At 37.3% G+C, this 22,700-nt stretch overlaps 1 protein-coding gene across 1 annotated transcript; it reads left to right on the top strand.

Moving 5' to 3' along the window:
* The first annotated feature begins 5,032 nt into the window (after positions 1-5,032).
* On the top strand, positions 5,033-17,127 carry LOC111190026 (SLAM family member 9-like). Its single transcript, XM_049477912.1, has 8 exons — positions 5,033-5,154; positions 8,602-8,892; positions 10,835-11,086; positions 11,179-11,304; positions 14,780-14,826; positions 14,905-15,003; positions 15,432-15,491; positions 15,660-17,127. The coding sequence occupies exons 1-8, from the start codon at positions 5,097-5,099 to the stop codon at positions 15,705-15,707; spliced, it is 981 nt and encodes a 326-aa protein (XP_049333869.1). The 5' UTR covers positions 5,033-5,096; the 3' UTR covers positions 15,708-17,127.
* Positions 17,128-22,700: the final 5,573 nt, after the last annotated feature.

The following is a 22,700-nucleotide window of genomic DNA, read 5'->3' as shown; positions in this document are numbered from 1 at the left end:
TTATTTAGCTAACCAGCTTGTTTATGTAGCTAACCAGCTTGTTTATGTATCTAACCAGCTTGTTTATGTAGCTAACCAGCTTGTTTATGTATCTAACCAGCTTGTTTATGTAGCTAACCAGCTTGTTTAGTTATCTAACCAGCTTGTTTATTTAGCTAACCAGCTTGTTTAGTTATCTAACCAGCTTGTTTATTTAGCTAACCAGCTTGTTTATTTAGCTAACCAGCTTGTTTAGTTATCTAACCAGCTTGTTTATTTAGCTAACCAGCTTGTTTATTTAGCTAACCAGCTTGTTTAGTTATCTAACCAGCTTGTTTATTTAGCTAACCAGCTTGTTTAGTTATCTAACCAGCTTGTTTATTTAGCTAACCAGCTTGTTTAGTTATCTAACCAGCTTATTTATTTAGCTAACCAGCTTGTTAAGTTAGCTAATCAGCTTGTTTATTTAGCTAACCAGATTGTTAAGTTAGCTAACCAGCTTTTTTATTTAGCTAACCCAGGAACGTGAAATCAGCTATAACGTAAACGTGGCAAGACAGACAACATGGGAAGGTGCAAAGACCGACTGATAAATATGGACTAAAGTGTACTATATATAGGAACATGAAACACTGAACACCTGGGGAAGGGGTGGAGCTACAAATTGGACACACGTGATGGAAAATTACAGGAGAAACACAGGGGAGCAGAGCGAGGTCGTGACAGAAGCCCCTCCCTAATCGTGCAGCTCCCGAGGCGCGTAAAACCAAACCCCGGGGGCCGGCGGCGTGGAGGGGCCGGGAAAAACAAGAGACGAGACCGGGGACTTGACATAAAAAGACATTGAACTGAAGACAAGACAGGAGACTGGACAAAGAAAGGAGACTGGACCGAGGACGTGACTGGAGACTGGACATTGGGCGAGACAGGAGACTGGACAGGAAACTGGACAGGGGACGATGACTGGATGTGAGACATGACAGGTGACTGGACAGGACTGGACATGGGCGATACCGGAGACTGGACGGGAAACTGGACAGGGGGACGATGACTGGACGTGAGACATGACAGGTGACTGGACAGGACTAGACATGGGACGAACGGGAACAAAAACATTGACAGGAACAGACACAAAGACGGTGACAGGAACAGGCACAGAAAAACCAGACAAGACAGGAACAGGAACATAGACAGACACGGGGACCAGAACAGGAAGAGACATGGGGACAAGAAAGACCTGGGGATGCCCAGGACTGGCTAAAGTCAGAGGGGTAGTTCTAGCCAGCCTGGGCAAAGTTTTTGGGCTGAAATCCGGGGGCCTTGGGGCAGACCTGGGCACACGGGGCTTGGGGCGGAACTTAGTCCTGGGTGCAGGAACCGGCGTGGGTGTGGTGAAGGACCACCATGGCGACGCGACGGCTTAGGCAGCTGGAGCTGGAGGCGCGGCAACTCGGGCAGCAGGAGTTGGTGGCGGTGCGGCGTCTTGGGCAGCAAGAGCTGGCAGTGCGGCGTCTCGGGCAGCAAGAGCTGACGGTGCGGTGACTCGGACAGTAGGAACTGGCGGTGCGGTATCTCGAGCAGCTGGAGCTGACGGCGCGGCGACTCGGGCAGCAGGAGCTGGCGGTGCGGCGGCTCAGGCAGCAGGAACTGGCAGTGCGGCATCTCGGGCAGCTGGAGCTGACAGCGCGGCGAATTGAGCAGCTGGGGATGGCGGCGTGACGACAAGCATCGCTGGCGTCGGCGCTGGAGTGGTAGGCACCGCTGCCACAGGAGCATAGACGGTGGGCACCAGTGGCATCAGCACATGGGCAGAGGGCACCTCTGGCACAGGAACATTGGCGGTGGGCACCGCTGGCATTGAAGCATGGACGGTGGGCACCGCTGGCACAGGAACATTGGCGGTGGGCACTGCTGGCACAGAAACATTGGCGGTGGGCACCGCCGGCACTGGAACATTGGCGGTGGGCACCGCAGACACAGGAACTTTGGCGATGGGCACCACTGACATCGGAGCATGGACGGTGGGCACCGCTGGCACAGGAACATTGGCGGTGGGCACCGCTGGCACAGGAACATTGGAGGTGGGCACCGCTGACATAGGAACATTGGCGGTGGGCACCGCTGACACAGGAACATTGGCGGTGGGCACAAAGGACCACTCACGTGAACAGACTTGGACCCTTGGGCAGTAGGTGTCTGCGTGGAGACTTGGGCTGCTGGAGAGAGCACTTGACTTGAATTCACCGCAGCATATTCAGGTTCCGGGGCAGGGGAGTGTAGCGCCGTTTCCATGGAAACCCTGGAACGAAGATATGCTGCTGCCGCATGTGACTTGAAGCGCTGCTCAGCAGCCGCCATGGAAGCTGGGTCTAAAGTCGTCGGAGAAGCGGGCGCCGCTGCAGCCGGAGAGAGATGAGCCGTGGTAGCAGGGGATGCTAACTGAGTTAGCCGCGTAGCCGTGGAGAAGCTTGGAGCTGCAGCCGCCGGAGATGCTAGCTGGTTAGCTGCTGAAGCTAGCTGAACTGCCGCCGAGACAGAGGGCGCCCTGGGAGGCGGGAGGCGGGTGGCGGGAGGCGGCGTCTTGAGGACCGGCGCTTTTGGAGATCGCTCCGTGACGTAGAAATTCGGCTGCAGGACAGCCCCCGGAGGAAGCGGCAAGCGGGCTCGCATCAGAGGGTATTACTCTTCCTCCGAACTGGATGCTGCTGCGAGGAGGTCCACGTAATCCCAGAAGTAGGGGTCCTCACAGCCCACGTTGCTGCCCACCTTGCCACCCCCGCGGTTAGTATCGAAGCCGATAGCCCCAACAGTTACCCCCCCCTCTTCGGCATATATATATATATATATATGTACATAAACAAACAAACAGGGAGTAACAAAAAATAGAAAATAACAAACAGGGTTAGGGATATATACAGGGATAAATACGTGAATATGTACAAAACAAAGAATGAAACAAACAGGAAATGAACGTGACTAGAAATAAACAAAAGCATGAAAATACAAATAACCAAGGAACAAGAAATCAGCTATAACATAAAAGTGGCGAGACAAACAACACGGGAAGGTGCAAAGAACGACGGATAAACATGAACTAAAGTGTACTATACATAGGAACATGAAACACTGAACATCTGGGGAAGGGGCGGAGCTACAAATTAGACACACGTGATGGAAAATTACAGGAGAAACACAGGGGACCAGAGCGAGGCCGTGACAATTATATTAACATTTAAGTAATATACATAAATATTATTGTTGATTAATATTTTTATGAGCCTTTTAATCACAGATAACTTTTTTTGTGACATTCGCCAGAGAAAGGGAGCTGTGGTTAGTAAGGTCTCTCTGTCTCGCGAAGTAGACTTTTATATAATGTAATATAATGTTACAGTACATTCTATATAACATTAATTTTTATGTAATAGAATAATAATAATAAATATAGCCGCAAGCGGCGATTTACGAGGTCTGAGCAGCACAGGCAAAGAGGCCCCTTAAGGCCAGTTAGGCTCAAAACATATTGCTGTATGGGTGATAAAAGGCCCTCATATACATGTAGGGTATAAGTATCGCCCTGTTTGGTCATTGTTTAGCCTGTCAAAAGCTTGCTGAAACTGATTGGCTAATAGCGATCGCAAAAATGTTCATATCAACATTTCCTTCAGTATACCAATAGGACATAGGCCATAGATTATAACTACCAAACGAGAGCTTGATAGCTTGTATGGTTCCTGAGAAACAGATTTTTAGCTTTGGCTCCGCCCCCTGGGGGCGTATGTCTTCACAGATTGACAGGCTACCTCAGAATCATGTTGGCATCAAAGATCTAAAGTGGCATTAGTGTCGGTTTAATCATTCAAAAGTTACAGCTGTTAGAGTAAATGTGGGTGTGCCATGGTAACACCAATTTGCATATGGCGGCCATACTGTGTAAAAATTTAAAGATTTTTTCAATAATTATTGAGGTTCACACTCTGCTGAGTTGTTTGACACCAAACATGTCAGTATATGCTAAATAGCAAAAAATCTAAGTGGGCGGAGCTTAGTGTTTCTATTTACTTTTTGGATTTGCCATAAACCACAGAATCAATTAATGAAATAATTTTTGCTCTAGCTATCAGGGCGTGGGAGTTACAAGGCCTAATGCATTGACCTTTGCCCCCTTGAGGCCGATCTGGCTCATTTTTTTAATCTGAGTAGCGGTGAGAAGTACTACCATATGACCAAGTCTCAGCCCTGTAGGCCTTACGGTTTCTTCTGCCCAATCACTTCTATGGCAGAAAAAGAATAATAATAATAATAATAATAATAATAATAATAATAATAATAATAATAATCAGAACAATAGGGTTCCTAACACTGCGTGCTCGAACCCCTAATAATAATAATAATAATAATAATAATACGAAGAAAAAAACCAGACAAAAAACGACGTGCTTGGACCTTAAAAATATAATATGATATAATAATAAATATGATATCACAATATAAATATTAAACCACAAGATAATTTTCTCTGTTCAAATGGAAATAATCTGTTTGAATGTGAAACATTTCCTCAGGCTGTTTTGCATTTTAATAATCTAATATTTCAACTCCATCTCTAGCAGATTTGTTTAATATTTTACCTTCAGTACAACAAAATGCAAGAGACATAAATGAGCCTCCTGGCCTGTAAGACCCATATGGTGTTTTTTGTGTCTAAAGAGTCAATCTGTGACCCTTTTTATAAGTGCTGTGATTATTGTAATACTTTTGTATGTTTAGACAGTGGCTGAACTACGTTGTATATATTTTAATGCAGCGTAATCATCACTATTTTGTTTCCTGAACAGCAATTTTCTCTGTTTCTATCTCTTTATTTTAAGTTTTACAAGTAACAGAAAAGCTTTTAAAACTTTACAGTTTAATGTCATTTTATAGTTTAAAGTATCAGTCAGTTTGGAGCAGAAGTTCAGAGTGCTATCCAGAGCTCAGTTGAATACGATATTCCCCAACTAATGTCACAAACATTAAAAACTACGGAAATTTTCATGAAAAAAAATCAGTTTAAAATGCCTCCCTCCTCCTTCACACTACTTCCTCCTCTGAACAGGAAGTAGCTCATATGCAGCATGATGGCGAGGGTAACACAGCTGATCTCCCTTCTCTGCGTTTTCATCGTAATTACCGGTAAGATAAAGTATATTCTGATCTTTTATACAGTCTTTCACTTTTACTTCAGTTTAACTGTGTGATCTTCATCAAACTACTGAAAAATCTGAGCTGAATTAAACTTCTGTAAAACGAACACAAACTTTTTAATAATTTGTAACTTGTGATTTTGATTGTTATGTATAATATTGTGTTGAAAATGAGATTTTAAACAGTTTAAAATTTAAATAGTGAAGAGAAAAGCTGCTAGAATGTGATGTTTTACTGAGATGGGTATTTCTCACGGTTCAGCGTTCTGAAAGCTTTTGATCTTCACACTTTTTTTTCTACTGAGATCTTCCAGTTTAAAATGGAACACTGCAGAAAACCGCCCCTCAGAAAGCCCACCTTTAGTTTCATTTTTACTCTGCATTGTTCGGTCACACAAATGTCTGCGGTGCAGCTTAATCTAAATCCACTCTAGAGATTTAATGACCGTGTTCTGTCATTTTTTAGGTTTTATTATTTTATTTTTTTTAAATGTACCTGTTATGAGTGAGAGTACCCAGCTGGCACACAACCGACCTTCAACATTAAAGTGTGGTTAAAATATAACTAAATTAATGTCTGTTGTTGTTTCAATGTTGAAACAAAGTTGAATCAACATTTAATGTTAAATGGTTGTGCAAATGTTGAAGTTTTAACGTTGAACCAACATAATGTCAGCATTTTACATTTTATTACCATATAATTTCTAAAAACGGTTGGATGGAGGAATTAAAAAGTGTTTTATTTCCATTTGCACTAACTGCAATAGGATTGTCTCCTTTTAATGAGCTATGGTTCATTAAAAGTAGAACGTATGGCGTTGAAACAACGTTGCATATATCAACGTGGATTCACTTTTTAAAATCAACGTTGATTCAACCATCACATCAACATTAATCAACATTAATTGAACATTGAAATGCCAGCTGGGTTGGATAAAAAATTTAAATGTACTAATTAACAAAGGTAGCTATAGGTTATTTATTCAAACCTAGTAGGAGCACATGTAGTTATAATTAAAGTGTTTAAAGTTGCTGCAGAACTCATTAATTCAGCATTTCCATGTCCATTTACTACCTTCAGTTTTAGCTCCATTTTATCCAGTTTTTAATAATTGCATACACTTTTCTACAACAGTCTTTTCCCATAACTGTGTATAAGTGATCAGCTCTTTCCCAGGTGGCACTGTACAGGAAATAGTAAGACTTATAGGGCCAAAGAGCTAAAACAATTGGGTGGCATGGTAGCTTAGTGATTAGCAGGTCTGCCTCTCAGTAATAGGGTCCTGGGTTCAAGTCCCTTCCTGGTGTAGAGTTTCTATGGCATACAGACAAAAAAAAATGTATTCCCATTAGGTCAATATTAGAGTAAAAAATAAAACTGATCTCCCTGATTTTGGACTGTGGGAGAAAATCCATGCAGGAACAAGGAGAACACTGAAGCTCTAAGCAGCTAAGCACTAATACATGTACTATGGGAAAAGTCTGATGTAGAAAAGTGTATGCAAATATATATTTAAAAAATCTTCCATAGAGGCTGTTGTGCATCGGGATGTTGAATAGAATCGTAATGTGTTTTAAAATAGAGGATGTACAGTATGAATGAAAAAACAAGCAAATGATAATTGCTTAAGGCTAATTTCAATTAATGTCATTTAGAAATACAATCACTGCAGAATATGTGGATTATCTGTTTTGTCCTTGTTTGTTTTATTGTTTTATAGCCTTTTAGTTGCTGCACAGTGATTGGTTCAGTTGCCCATCAATCAAAAGCCTGAGGGGGCGGGGTTAGGAGCGTGAGAGAGAAAGAGAGAGAGAGAGAGAGATCAACAGCAAGAGAGTGAGAGAGAGAAGAAGAGTTAGTGATGTTGGATACCACTGAATGTCTTTCCAATCAGATACTGAGAAAAATGTGTGGTAACTCATAAAATCTTGTGTGTTTCAAATCATAGCTTCATAAATAATACAAGGTATCCAAATTATTTATTAATTTATGATAAACTTGGAAGTATGATTGGGGTTTTCTGAGTGCTTAATCCTATTTAGATTCAACTATGAATGTAGTCTCTCCAAATAGCCTACGATAAGAGAATACAAACTAATTTTTAGTTTAAATGAATAAAGAAATGCCACAATAGTAGCTGACAATTTAAATATGTTAATTTAACAGTTAAAGCAGATTAGACTGTTTGTACATAACAATAGACACATATTTTGAATACAAAAATTGACATAACGCAATAGTAACGCAATAGTTACTTTTACTGGTAACTAATTTTTTTTAGTGCAGTGACTTTTTTTTTAGTAACTGTAACTAACTACTTTTTCAAAGTAACGTACCCAACACTGCTACTTACGCATTATTCACTGACCCAGGCGGAAGAAAAAGTAGTTCCCACCAAGCGCATATCATTTAGACTTGATATTTTGAAAAAAAGTCGGAGGTATCGGAGGTATAAAGAGAACAAATGTGAGTGAGAGAGAACAAATAAAAGAGTGAGAGAAAAGGAAAAAGTGTAAGAACCCTAGAACACCACCCCCCCAAAGTCCCCTAGACCAAACTTCCTACCCCACCCCCCCCCCCTCCAGTGTGCCCCCTCCCACATTAAAAATGCCTCTAACACTTCTGAATGGGAGAAAGGCCTTCAGTTGTTTAGAAGTTCTGTGTTTGTGAGCTTGTGGACTAATACACCACGTTCAGAGGGTGATAATTAAACTGAATTTCCTGCATTTGAACACAATCTGGTTAACTCTGGATTGGTCCACACAATAATTCAGCTTTTACTGTCTTTTACCAGCTTTTAAACGGCAAATACTTTTACTTTTTTATTGTTTTTCACTAAGGGAATTGGGCCCAAGAAAATTTCATAGTTGTGTTTTAGCTCACATTACTGCTCAATTTGGCCTCGTTTTGCTTTTTTCACCTCAATTCTTCAACAAGATATTTAAAAACCTATCTTTTGGTCCAGCTAGCAATTTCTGCTTTGTGCAATGGTGCAGCTTTATGTAAGAATTTCAGCAATGGCTGATTTGTATTAACACAACCAATGGGGCAACATAGGACCCATGGAAAAAAAAATCTGGTTTTCAAATGGGCTACCCATACATACCCCACATGGAACTGATTATATTATTATATTACATAAACACAGATTAGTTTAAGGCTATTGATTGTTGATTGATATCGGTTTCTTCCCACCATAAAAGAGAGATAACAGAGCACCACTTGACTCTTAATACCTCTCATTGATCTTTCTTTTTGGAAAGGATTAGTAATAATGTATACCTTAAACTCAGTATAACGACATGTACTTCAACAAGTAAAGGTTTTGATAGGCTTGACCTCATACTATATATTCTCTGCATTTTATTGAAGATGGCAAGTACAAATTCACCAGAAAATAACCCTAGTGGTTTTATCTTTCTTCTTTCTCTGCAGGATCCAGTGATGTGTCTGTGCAGGTTGGAGATTCTGTACAGCTGGACGTTCAGATTAAAGAACAGACATTTTCTTCCTTTATCTGGAAACACAATAATAATAATGTTCTGAGATATATTTCTAAAGGTAAAATTATTAAGCATGACCCTTATAAAGACAGAGTGGAGTTTAATGAGGAAACCTACAGTCTGACTCTGAAGAATCTACAGAAGACTGATAGTGGACTGTATGAAGCGATAACGCGCAGTCAAACAGAAACAACTGTTGCTCAGTATAATCTCACTGTGTGGGGTAAGAGCTTTGTACTTTTTGAGGGATTTTTCTCTTTTATCTAGGTATGAAACAAATCGTTTGAATTTATTTAGTATGATTTTGAGCTTGGCAATCTTTTCATGTCTAAGTTTTATGTATGAGCCTTAAGTAGGGCTGTTTTTCCAAATGTATTGTATCATTATGAAGGGCACCCCATATAATGTTCAGGATTTTCCTTTATAAATCACTGGTTGTTCAGATCAGTTATTTCAGTTAAATATACCATATAGCAGATGAACCCAGTGATATTTGAAAAGTGAAATGATCCAGTTTTCACTGTGAGGAACAGAGTGAGGAAGTGGAAGAACCACAGACTCAGTTCTAGATAAAGATCTGAAGCTGCAGAACAAGAAAAATCTCAGATAATCAGAGGAGAAGGATGGAGAGAACAGTTATAGTGAACCTACAGACCTCCAGACCAACTCCAACATCTATAACATCATCATCATCTTACTGCTGCAGATAATAGAGTCACTGTTCATCGTTCACTATTCACTATTCACTATTCAGCTCACTTTGCACACAAACAGAGTCGCTTCAGGTATGCTAAAGCTAACAGCACATTTAGATGAACAGCTTCATTTTGGGATTAGGTTCAGTGGACTGATGAAGCTAAAATTGGTGAAAAAAGATCACAGCATTCCAACTTCCAACACGTTACTGCTCCCCACAGTAAAATTAGTGCCGGTTCCATCATGCTGTGGGGGTTTGGTGGGATCAGTGCAGGTACTGATCATGGATTCCAGTCAAAATCAGCAGATTCTTCAGAACAATGTTGAAGAATCAGTGAGAAAAGTTGAAGTTGAAGTGCCGGGGCTGGATACTTTAACAAGACAACAACCCTAATCACTAAACACTAAACACTGCTCTTAATCTACTAAAGCACTAAGGCATTTATACAGAAAATCAAGTACAAAAATATGACAAATTATTAGAGGTGCCCAACCAAACCATACCACTCTACTTACCAAAATATGATTTGTTTCTTATTTAGTCTAGCAGTGTTTTCATGGGGTTTTAATATTCCCCTATTTTATTATTTACATAAAAAATCCCAGAAAATACTGTAGTATGTTATTGAAACATTTCTGGAGGTCAAGAGCCAACATAATTCCATACACCAATTACATGTGTTTCTTTATTGGATACACATCTGACTGATTTGTTAGAACATCCAAATACGAATGTATGTATTTTTTTTTCCTTGCTGCACATTTGCAGTTTTTGCATCATGACTTTTTGAAGTTTCTTTCAGTTAATGGTTAATGCTAGAATTTTGAGGCTGTTTTTCATGCAAATGTATTATTTATGAAGTAGTTTTAGGGCTGGGAGGCACTACTGATTCAACTTCTCAATTCAATTCCCGATTTCATTCCATATTGATTAATTTAGTGATATTTCAGTTACAGTAGGAGGTTTTGTTTGGATATGAAAAAAGAGACCTGAACTTACCATTATTAAAAACATTAAACTTTACATAAAGAATGAATTCAATACATTTGCATTTTTAATTACTATTATTATGGCTTTGCTTTTGTACAAAATAGAAACATTTTAAAATACTAATCTGAAGATCTTTAAATTGATATTAGACCATTTAATCAAAGATTTATTTGTATTGGAAAAATATTTTTTTAAACCTGATCGTAGGTCTTATTTTTTTGGATGTGTGTCTGTGGATGTTTTATGCGTAGACGTTCATGCACACTAAAGAGAGTTACAGGCTATATAATGCCTATTATAAAAAATTAAAAATTAATGAAGATAATTATGCTGATTATTTTAAATGTAGATTAGACAGCTAAATACAGTATAAAAGCATGTTGTTGTTATTGGTAACCGTTGGTGATTATGTAATGATGTAATGCTTTTATTATCTGTTTATTAGCAGCTCAGTAACTCGTGTGTGTGTGTACCTCAGATCCAGTGGAGCCTCCAGTTCTGACTCTCTATAAAAGTGCTGACTCCTGTAACATCACCCTCACCTGCAGAGGTCACGACCTCTGGATTAACACCACCTGTTATAATACAACCTGTGAGGAGAAGAACGTGACATCACCTGGAGGCGTCGCCCTCTTCCTGTCAATCAAAGACAGCCTCATTATCTGTAACCTGAGCAACCCAGTCAGCTGGAAGCAGGAGAAAATAACATTACAAAGCTGTGATTCTGGAGGTACACACATACTCGACCAAACACATCCCTCTTTATTTAAATTAAACCGTATTTCTTCTGTATCATCATCACCAACCTTTCTCTCCTATTAGAGAACCCACCCGGGGACCCGCAGAAGGAGTGGAATTGGCTGTTGTACGTCTTGATTGGTGTCGTGGGAGTTCTGTTGATTCTGATTGTCCTGGGTATCGCCTACTTTTGCAAAAAAAAGATGAAAGGTATTGCTTTTTATCTCAATTTTTTTGCTTTTTAGTCTCTAATTATCTGTAAATTTTGGTGATATGAAAACGATTTTACATGACTTTAACAGCTTGAAATGCGCAAAAGGCATGTACTAATTCTCTTAATTAATCCTGAGTGTGGTTAATTTTGGGTGTAATGTGAAATAAACCACAAATCAGTGTGTCAGTAGTCACTCCCTTTAAGAGCAGGTGAGCTCTGACTTTGGCGCGTTCGCATTTTAACAGTGAAGATACACTAGCAGCTCATTTAAGAAAATTTTGCATATAGCTTGTCAATTTTTTGCCAATGGATTTTTTGCAGTGAAGATAGGATTGGACTCTGACTGTTGACAGTTGTCAGGGTTTTAATCAGTCCGTGGCGCACTTGTACTTCACACTACCAAGATAAAAACACTCCAGCAATTTACCTGAACACACCTCACTTCCAGACCACCACACCTCATATCATCAGTGTAGATACATTCCTAAACTCTGACGCTATTTTAACAGCAAGGGGGCAAGGCATGAAAATAGACTGTTGACGGGGTGTAAGATAGCAAAGAGCATTGCGACCATCTTGTGCAAAAAAAAACCCTTTGGTTATTTAACCACCACCACACCACAGAAAACTGTGTAAAATGTATATAAAGTATTTAAAGTAAAGATTAATATTCCTCTATATGCGTAATAATGTGTTACACACTGTTTGTAAGACGTTTTGTGAGGTGCATTGTGGGAAATCGGGGTCCGGTGACTAAAGTTCACTGTGAGAGACAGAGAGCAGGAGGAACAGAGGCTTCTGAAGACACTGCTGTGACTATATAAGGTCAAAACTGTGTTCCAACCACTTCACCAAATACAGTAGATTTATTCATTATGCTTTATAGTACTTATAGCCCAGATGTTCTAGAAGCCATCAATAAGAAAATATGTATTTTTGTATTTTGCACAATATTAAAGGAAATGTATAAATTGTATACATTCAGATCATCAGAAAAGAAAGTAAGTAATCAAAGTAAACTTTGACCATTAAGACTTTTTTGATCAATTTTGATCAAATTGTGAAGAAACACAATTTGTTTTTCTACACTATTAGATGAAATAAATAGTTTGGACAGCAGATTTCACACAGGTTTTACGCTTCATTAAACACAGTGATTGTTTTAATTCAAATGATTAAATATAAACATCCTCTTTAATGATCTTTAGTGATTTAAGCAGAACTCTTCGTCATTTTGTGTTCAAATGAAGACAGAGCACAATTACACAGAATAACTACTGATATTAGTGAACTCACACTCACGACGCGGCTCTGACTCACTCTGTGCAGCGTCGGTTTAGGGTTTCCTGTTCCTGTAGCCCACCATCTGCTGTAGCAACACCAGGCTGAGGTTTAAACACAGCGGGGTGAAAAATGTCTTTTTACCCCTTCATGATTCTTCTACTTCTTCTTCTTCTTCTTTTTGCATGTTTGACTCTTCAATGTTTAAGAACATCAAAATAATTTAAATATTAGTCAAACACAAAATACAGTATTTTTTAAATGAAGATTTTTATTTATTTTATTTTTTTATAAATCTAATAACTGGTTGTTCCACTATGCATTTGCAGTGACTCACAGTGAGTCTTTCACAGCACTGTGGAGAATTTTATTTCAATATTATTTAGAGAAATGTAGTAATCTCAAAAGGATTCAGGTTAGGAGTTTAACTACACTGCAAAAAAAAAATAAAATCTTAGCAAGTGAAATGATATATTTTTCTCTGAGAAGAATTTTTGACTTAATAAGCATTGTTTTTGTAAGATTGCTTTACTGTTACTGAGTCAAGTTATTCAGATTTTTCTCTATATAAATTTAACCCACAAAATGAGGAATTTTGGCTTGATTTAAGTCTTACTTTACTCATTTAGGGCATTTGCGTCTCAATTTACATATATTTTGTCTAGTGTTGCCAACAGATTTTTTTGCAGTGTAGTGTATCTCTTCAGCCAATCAGAGGTGAACTTGTTGGTGTGTTTTGGGTCATTGTCCTGCTGCAGAACCCAAGTTCATTTCATGACTTTTTGGTAGACAGTGGAATGAATGGTTCCATTCATCACAGCAAGTTTTTCAGCTGCTCCAGACCATCATACTACCACCACCATGTTTTATGTGTTTGTAGGTATGATGTTCTTTTTTTCTGAAATTATGTGTTAGTTTATAGTTTTACACCAGATGTAACGGGAGACGCACCTTCCAATAAGTTCCACTTTTGTTTCATTAGTCCTAGTCATAAATTGAGTCTTAATGTTCTTTTTGCTTAGCATTGGTTTCCATTTTTACCCCTTAACTGAGGCAATCGACCTTTTTTTCTGACCTTTTGGATGAGTCGTCGCTGTGCTCTTGGTGTAATTTTTGCTGGCCGCCCACTTCTATGAAGGTTCACTGCTGTTTCACATTTTCAACATCTGACAAATTTATCACTCAGTCGCTTTATATTTTTACTTTTCATTTCCTGTCATGCACACGTCCACCCTGTTCTAGAAAGCTGCACGACAGGGTGGACAATTTTAGCTTGAGCTAGAGCTGCAGACATGTCGAATTGTTTATTGGAACAGTCTGTTATTTTATTCTTTACAAAGATATACTGAGATAATCTAAAATTATTTATTAATTATGTGATATTTTACAGTGACAGGGTGAACTAAAGCTTAAGTTTTACCTCGTTACACTTGATATGAAGATGAAGATGAGGAATATTGAGTAAAATTAATATTATTAATTGCTGAACATGCAGAAAGTGTTTTGCTTAATATTCTTATGAAAAAATAAGTAAATGAATCATTTAAATGCTTAAATTATGTAAAAAAAAAATCTTGGTACCACTGTAAAATAAGGCTACCTTTATAAAGGGTTTATAAATGGTTTACACTTAGTTAAGTAGGTTGTAAATGCCTTAAAATCATTATTATCATTAATAATCATATTATAACACATACGTACAGTAGAAAGGGCAACAATGACCTGTTGTTTGCCAAATAGTGAACTATAATACACAGCCATCTATACTGTTGCCCTTTCTATGTTATAACTGTGTTATAACTGATTAGTCATGATTTTTAAGGCATTTACAACCTAATTAGAAACATTAATAAACTAATTGTAAACCTTTTATAAACCCTTTCTTAAGGTAGTCTTATTTTAAATTAGTACCAAAATCTTTAATAAAAATATGTATATTTTTATTGTGTTATTTAAGTTGTTTAAAGTGAAGATTAATATTCCTCTATATGTGAAATACTGACACATTCAGAGTAAATACTGAAAACGTTTTGTTCCACACTGTTTGTATGAATTTTAAACAATTATGCTGCAACTCAACAGACATTTTTTTCTTTATATTGATCAACTAGACCAAGTAAAATCAGACAGTTTCAGGACGTGTTCTGACCTGCAGGATTAATTTCTTATTTTTTATTCCAAACTCTCCAGGAAATGCTTCAGCAGAGTGTGAAAACACTATCTATCAGGATGTTGGGGTAAGATTTAATAAATACGATTTCTTCTGGTATTAAATTCACTGAATATATATATATATAATATGATGTTAAATGCAGTGTGTGCAGGAAAGACCTGCAGCTACAAGGACATTAGAGGGGCCCTCCACTGTGTACAGCACTGTACAGCCAATGTCCAGACAGGACACTGAACTCCGGGTGAACATCTATTTTTATTTTCACTCCTGTAGTTGTAGTTTCTAGTTTCTATGATCTGGATCAGTTGATGAGTTCGATCAGTTTATTTGGAGCTTCAGTTTCTCCCTCTGTTTAGTTTGGTTTGTTTTCACACAGGTATAAAAAAAAACCTAAACTATATATATATAAATATATATAGCTCTGGGAACGAAAGAGATCACTTAAAAATGATGAGTTTCTTTGATTTTACCAAATTAAAAAAGCTCTGGAATATAATCAAGAGGAAGATGGATGATCACAAACCATCAAACCACCAAACTGAACTGCTTGAATTTTTGCACCAGGAGTAAAGCAGCATAAAGTTATCCAAAAGCAGTGTGTAAGACTGGTGGAGGAGGAGAACATGATGCCAAGATGTATATATTAATTCTGTTCTATTTCCTGAACAGCAACCGAAATCCCCAGTGAGCAGCGTGCCTTCCAACACTTACGAATCGGTTCCTGATCAGGTGAGGAGAAATACATTCAATTAAATTTAGATTTTGATGTTTTGAAGGGTCTATATTTTTTAAACATTACTTTTTTTGGAAATACAAGCTTGGTTCCGTATAAAGACATACGATATGATTTAAAACAATATAGATAATGCTGTAATTAAACTTTTTATTTTTATGAAGATGCAACCTGAAACCATCTACGCCCAGGTGCAGAAACGCCAGCACTGAGCGAAGCCTCACTGGACGGAAGCGCGTGAGTTTGTGCACTAGTGAAAATAGTGTGATTGGATTTATTCAGTGAGTCAGCAGTGTGTGTAGTAGTGAATCAGTGTGAATCAGTGTGTAATGGATGAATCGTGGTGGATTTCTGGTGAAAGAACACACTGTATGTGTGTCACTTCATTTCCTTTGTACATTTTATTTTTCATTTGTTTTTTTCTATTTTTGTTTTTACAATTAAGATTTAACTGTATTTGCGTAACCCTTTAAAGCACGGTGGTCACTGAGGAACATTTTATATATTTTATATATATTTGTAAAAATGTTTTCTGGGGACAGTTCACAACATAGCGCACAGGAAGTGATGTAGAAGTGTAGGACGTGACGTTCTGAGCAGCCCGGAGGATTTCCTGGCTTTATATATATATATATATATATATATATATATATATATAGGATATATATATAGGATATATTTGAGCACAGAAGCCATTGTATTGCCGTTATTGTATAAAATATAATATAAAAACACTTCAAAAATGACCTTTAACCCTGCAGATAAAGCATTACAACCCAAAACTAGATTAGTAAACCTGACAATTTTAAATAAATTCCCTGTGCGCTAAAAAAAGGGTTAAATATTAGTCTTAGCTTTTTTTTTTTCTTTTGTAAACATATATTTGTGTATGTGTATGCTTCGTATTCTGCGGTTTGAATTTGCACTGTTATGTTTTTATTTTTTAGAGTATATTTAATTATAGAAATATAAACAAGATATAGTATAGTGCTGAAATTTGCATCCCCGCCATGAAAAGCACCCTCTCTCTGCAGTGCAGTGCGTACACACCGTCTTCCTGATAAAAGTGGAGATAACTGCTTTAGCTCACTTTAATTAGAAATACACTTCTAAGAGGGGGTGCTTTTTTACGGCGGGGGTGCAGATTTTGGTGCGATTTGAAAATAAACGTTTATTTGAATATCATTACCATAAATTGATTCAAATTATCGTAATATCTTACCGTGACAGCTAAGTAAGCAGACAAAATTAAAGATATTAAGTGCAATTAAAATGATTAATTTCTGAATTGGCACAGGTGTATTCAGTGTGATGTGAACGGTTAATTCCTTAAACCTCTTTTTTTAATAAAGGACAACATTTCTCAATATTTATAGTAATGTATTTAGTCAGAGCGCCGTTTAAACAGTAACAGTGCTCATGAATATACAGCATCTATGCTGATGGACGTTTCTGTCGTATTGCTATCTAGGCAACTAAGGCTACGTTCACATTACGAGCCACGTTGCTCAAATCTGATTTTTTGCTTGACAGTTCACATTCAGAAATGTACAGTAAATTATCTGTATCTGTGTGTAATGTGAACGAATCTGTTCCGGAATTATTAATACCTGTATAAACGCTTCTTTCTTCACCAACAACATATAAAACCCCTCATATTAGAGAGAGGAGAGACTCGTAGCTTTATAAAGGGTTATAAATGGATGAGTTAGCAGCTCATATGTGGAGTATATTTTGCTGGAGTGGAGAGTAAACAGCTGCTCTGAAGTTCATGCTCAGGTCCAGGAGGTAAAGAAAAAAGGACAGGCGGTTTGCTTTTGCTGTTTTTTTTTGCAGCTATAGCTGCACAGCTGCACCAAGAGATGCAGTGTGGATACGAGAGAAGAGAAGCACAAAGTGCTAATGCTAATGCTAATGCTAATATGCTAAAGCAAAAAGACGCATGAATTCAGATTTTATCGTTCACATTCATGTCGCATGTCTATGGATCGGATATGTATCTGATTTAGGATCACATATAAAAGTGACTCCAATCGGATTAGAAAAATCGGATTTGGCACGTTCACACAGCAGTGAAAAAAATCAGATCTGAACCACATTGAGCAAAAAAAAATCAGATTTGAGTCACTTCAGCCTGGTAATGTGAACGGCTCAGCAATAGATTGCTAAAGAAAAAGGTCCCTGAATATGCTGTGATACAAAAGGCACAATATAAAATATTGCTATTGATCTACATTAAGAATATTGATGAAAATATTGATTCAGATGTGAGGTAAAATGCCCTAAGAAATTTGATATAATGACTTTGCTTAATATTGTGTATTTTACTGTCCTTTTTATTTATTGTAAAATTGTATATTTGTACAGTACCCTTTTTTTTTACTTTTTGTAAAACATTGTGCTCTGGATTGTGTTGTATTTTTGAGGGTAAAGCCCTATTTGGAGGGGATTTGGTAGAGAAGGAGGAGGTGGGTCATGTAATCATTATCAGACGTCCCCCAAAAATCTCCCACTGAATTATCCTGTGTGAATCAACTTTGTCCACACAATTCATTATTACTGAAAGTGGGTTATAATATCGTTTATCACCCCATGTGTTCAGCAGTGACAGATCGCACAGTGTGTAAATCAAGTAGCTACTCCCATCTCTGTGTAGGTCTATTATAAATGTTACAGACATCTGGTAGTAAAGTTACATTAATCCACCTCCTCAGATAAAACTAATCCTAGTCCCTGTAGAGTTTAAGAGTGCTGATGTACCATATGTAATTATTTCCATTTTTCTTCAATAAAAATCTAAATTCAGAACACAAGTTCTCTCAGGTTCTCTACATTTACTCATCCAAACATATGTAGACTATTGGTGAACCATTTTTGACGTTGATAAATGAAGATAAATTAGTTTTAGCTTCCCTAAGGTTTTTCAGCACTAGGATTGGCTAAGAATAAGCAGTAGCTTGGTGTGAGCGTCCCCTGTGGACCTCTACCTCACTCTACCTCACTCTACCTCACTCTATCTCACTTTGCCTCTCTCTCTCCCACTATACCTGTATTTCATGAAATTCTAAAATACATTTAGAGTAGTATTTAAAAGTTTGTGAACATTAGAAGGTTTTAAATTTCTGTATTAATGTGACTTAAAACATCATTAGATTTAACCCAAGTACTTAAAGTAGATCAAAAGAACGCAAATGAGACAAAACTATTATACTTGCTCATTAATTTATTGCGGAAAATGATCCAGTATTACATAATTGTGTAGGATAAAAGTATGTTAACTTTAGATTCAGTATCTGATGTGTTTTCCCCCCTTTTGCAGCATTAACTGCAATAACTAAACATTTCCCGTAACTGTAGATCAGTCCTGAACACCGACCTAGAGGAACTTAAGCCCTAATCGATTCAGGACGTTTTTTTTTTTTTTAGCAAACTGCATATGAGCAGCAATATTCTGCAATTGTTGTTCAGTGTTAGCCAATGTGAGAGAGGCCTTCAGTTGCTTAGAAGTTACCCAGTAGTCCTTTGTTATTATATACACCTTGCTTTTTTGCACCTGTTCTTTAAATAAAACAGGCTCCGCCCACTTTCACTTGATTATCATTCATTAAAAATCTATAACTCTAATTTCACCTTTATACTAACTGCTGATCCTATATGTTCACATACATTTTCCATTCACAAATGTGTAAAATTGAATTATTTTACTCAATGAACGAATGAGCAAGTAATGAGTTCTCTTTTTCTACTTTGTCTATGATAGACTTTGGTGATGTTTAAGGTCATGATTATGCAGTATAAACAGTTCACAAACGTTCAAGCACCCCTGCATATTAATGCATTCAGCACTAAATCTACAGCCTGAACTGAACTGTGACTTCTCTACAAACTATGGCTTAATTTGGACGTACAGCTTGCACCACGTCCTTCCTGTCACATGATGCCGTCTCCTCCAAGAAGAGGAAAAAAATGTATTTATAGGCTCAGCGCAGCTCGTCTGTAGCCTCGTGAATATACTTCCTGTACTTTAGAACAGGTGAAGATGAGATTTATAGCGTGATTCTCTACAAACTGAGACAGAACTATATATATATGCTGTGTATCATTTTCTAACAGTCAAAACAGTCTAAACATGACCCAGAATAATAATCAAAAATGAAGCACCGGAGTGTAATCTGATCATGTTTAAGCCGTTTCTTAGTTTAAAAACTAATTAAATACACATAGATAAAAATAGGGGATTTTTTTTTCTGAGCTGAGAAGAGAAGACCCTGAAACAGTAGATACTGAAATAGAGCGTGGGTGACTAAAGACTAAAGGGAAGTTAGCAGGCGGTTGGAAGAAGTGAGTAAGAAGTGGTGGTGGTTTTTACCCAGATATTTTTAACACTTATTCTGAAGAAACTTTTAAAGATCTCAGACTTCAGTCTGGCTTCCAGAAACTAGCCATGTTTTGAACTGTAGTTACCTGACCAAGACCATTAGAGTTAAAACCATTAGAATTAAAACTATAAGAGATAAAACTATTATAGTTCAAACCATAAGAATTCAAACTATTAACATTAAAACTATTAGAGTCAAAACCATTGTATTAGAGTTCAAACTATTAGAGTTAAAACCATAAGAGTTAAAAGCATTAGAGATTAAACTACTAGAGTTAAACTATAAGAGTAAAAACCTTTAGAGTTAAAAAGCATTAGAGTTCACACTATTAAGAGTTAGAAGCATCAGAGTTAAAACCATTAGCGTTAAAACTGAGTTAAACCTTTAGAGTTGAATCCATTAGAGATAAAACTATTCTAGTTCAAACCATAAGAATTCAAACTATTAACATTAAAACTATTAGAGTCAAAACCATTGTATTAGAGTTCAAACTATTAGAGTTAAAACTATAAGAGTTAAAAGCATTAGAGATTAAACTATTAGAGGTAAAAAGCATTGGAGTTCAAACTATTAAGAGTTAAAAGCATTAGTTAAAAGCATTAGAGTTAAAACCATTAGAGTTAAAACTGAGTTAAAACCTTTAGAGTTGAAACCATTAGAAATAAAAATATTGAAGTTAAAATTATTATAGTTAAAACTATAAGAGTTAAAAGCATTAGAGGTTAAACTATTAGAGTTTAAACTATTATAATTACAGTAAAAGCATTAGAGTTCAAACTATTAGAGTTACAGTAAAAGCATTAGAGTTCCAAATATTAGAGTTCAAACTATTAGAGTTCAAACTATTAGAGTTACAGTAAAAGATTTAGAGTTCAAACTATAAGAGTTCAAACTATAAGAGTTCAAACTATTAGAGTTCAAACTATTAGAGTTCAAACTATTAGAGTTACAGCAAAAGTAAAAGGCTGGTGGTGTTTTTCCTCCATAGACTAATTCTAATCTTTTGTTTCTTAGCTCTGAATTACTGGGTAAAGTATATAAACACTGATGTGTTATTCACACAAATAACACAGGAATGAACTGCACGCTGTTCCTAGCGCTGTTAGTTATCTCCTATCTGATGAGACGGCGTCGCTGATTGGTTTCAGCTCTGCCTGTGGGCGGTCCCGAGCCGAGGTGGGCGGGGCCATGAATACTAATTGACGGGTTGATGTAGACACGGTGCTTTTCCTGACCGACTCGTTTTGTTTTTCTGAATATTTTCTTTTACTAGTTACTGCAGAGAATGAGGAAGAGGTTGAGGAAGAGTTGCATCATGTGCAGCATCATAAACATCTCAGAGACAGTGCTCAGTGCTACAGTGGATTACTAAAGTATTCAACCCCTTGAACTTTCACATTTTGTCACCCTACACCCACAAATTCAACGTGTTTTATTGAAATTTTAAGTGACAGACCAACACATCAAAGCACATAACTGTGAAGCGGAACCAAAACGATACGCGTGACGTGCAAAAGTAATCACTCCGTAAAATCACCTTTCACTGCAGTTACAGCTGTAAGTGATTTAGAGGGTTTGTCTCTACCAGCTTTGATCATCTAGTGACTATAGAGATTTTTACTCCATTCTTCTTTATATAAAACAGCTGATCTACATCATTCCACTGTAGCTCTGGCTGTATGTTTAGGGTCATCGTCTTGCTGGACGATCTCAAGTCTTTTACAGCCTCCAACAGCTTTTCTTCTTCCAGGATTGTTCTGTATTTATTTATCTCCATCCATCTTCAATCCATCAACTCTGACCAGCTTCCTAAATCTGTCCCTGCTGAAGAAAAGCTTATCCCCACAGCATGATGCTGCCGCCACCATGTTTCACAGTGTTTCACCATGTATCAGGGTGTGTTCAGGATGATGTGCAGTGTTAGTTTATTTACTCCACCACACAAAGCTTTGCTTTGCATTCAGGCCAAAAAGTTCAGCTTTGTTCTGATCTGAGAACAGAAGCTTCTTCCATATGTTTGCTGTGTTCCTACATGACCTGTAGCTACAAACTGCAAACAGAACTTCTTACGTCTTTTCATGTGATAGAGGGTTTTGTATCTAGTGGCAATGATTACAGCATCACATCAGACATTTAGCATAACACATGTGAAACCCAGTCAAGACCAGAAATCCAATTTTTGACCTAAAGTAATACATTACATGCATTAGTTACTATACAGTAAAGTAGGAGTGTAACGGTACATAAAATTCACACCTCGGTATAAACCCCACAGTTCGGTATGTTTTTGGTATGTTTTCAGTGGTTTGGTATGTTTTTGGTATGTTTTCAGTGGTTTGGTATGTTTTTGGTATGTTTTCAGTGGTTTGGTATGTTTTTGCTATGTTTACAGTATGTTTTTGGTATGCTTTTAGTACGGTTTGGTATGTTTTTGGTATGTTTTCAGTGGTTTGGTATGTTTTTGCTATGTTTTCAGTATGTTTTTGGTATGCTTTTAGTACGGTTTGGTATGTTTTTGGTATGCTTTTAGTACGGTTTGGTATGTTTTTGGTATGTTTTCAGTGGTTTGGTATGTTTTTGGTATGTTTTCAGTGGTTTGGTATGTTTTTGGTATGTTTTCAGTATGTTTTTGGTATGCTTTCAGTACGGTTTGGTATGTTTTCAATATGGTTTGGTATGTTTTCAGCATGTTTTTGGTATGTTTTCAGTACGGTTTGGTATGTTTTCAGTACGGTTTGGTATGTTTTCAATATGGTTTGGTATGTTTTCAGTATGTTTTTGGTATGTTTTCAATATGGTTTTAGTATGTTTTCAATACAGTTAGGT

The sequence above is a fragment of the Astyanax mexicanus genome, chromosome 4, assembly GCF_023375975.1.
Source record: "Astyanax mexicanus isolate ESR-SI-001 chromosome 4, AstMex3_surface, whole genome shotgun sequence".
NCBI classification, from domain to species: domain Eukaryota; kingdom Metazoa; phylum Chordata; class Actinopteri; order Characiformes; family Acestrorhamphidae; genus Astyanax; species Astyanax mexicanus.
This window is presented reverse-complemented; position numbering and strand designations above follow the sequence as displayed.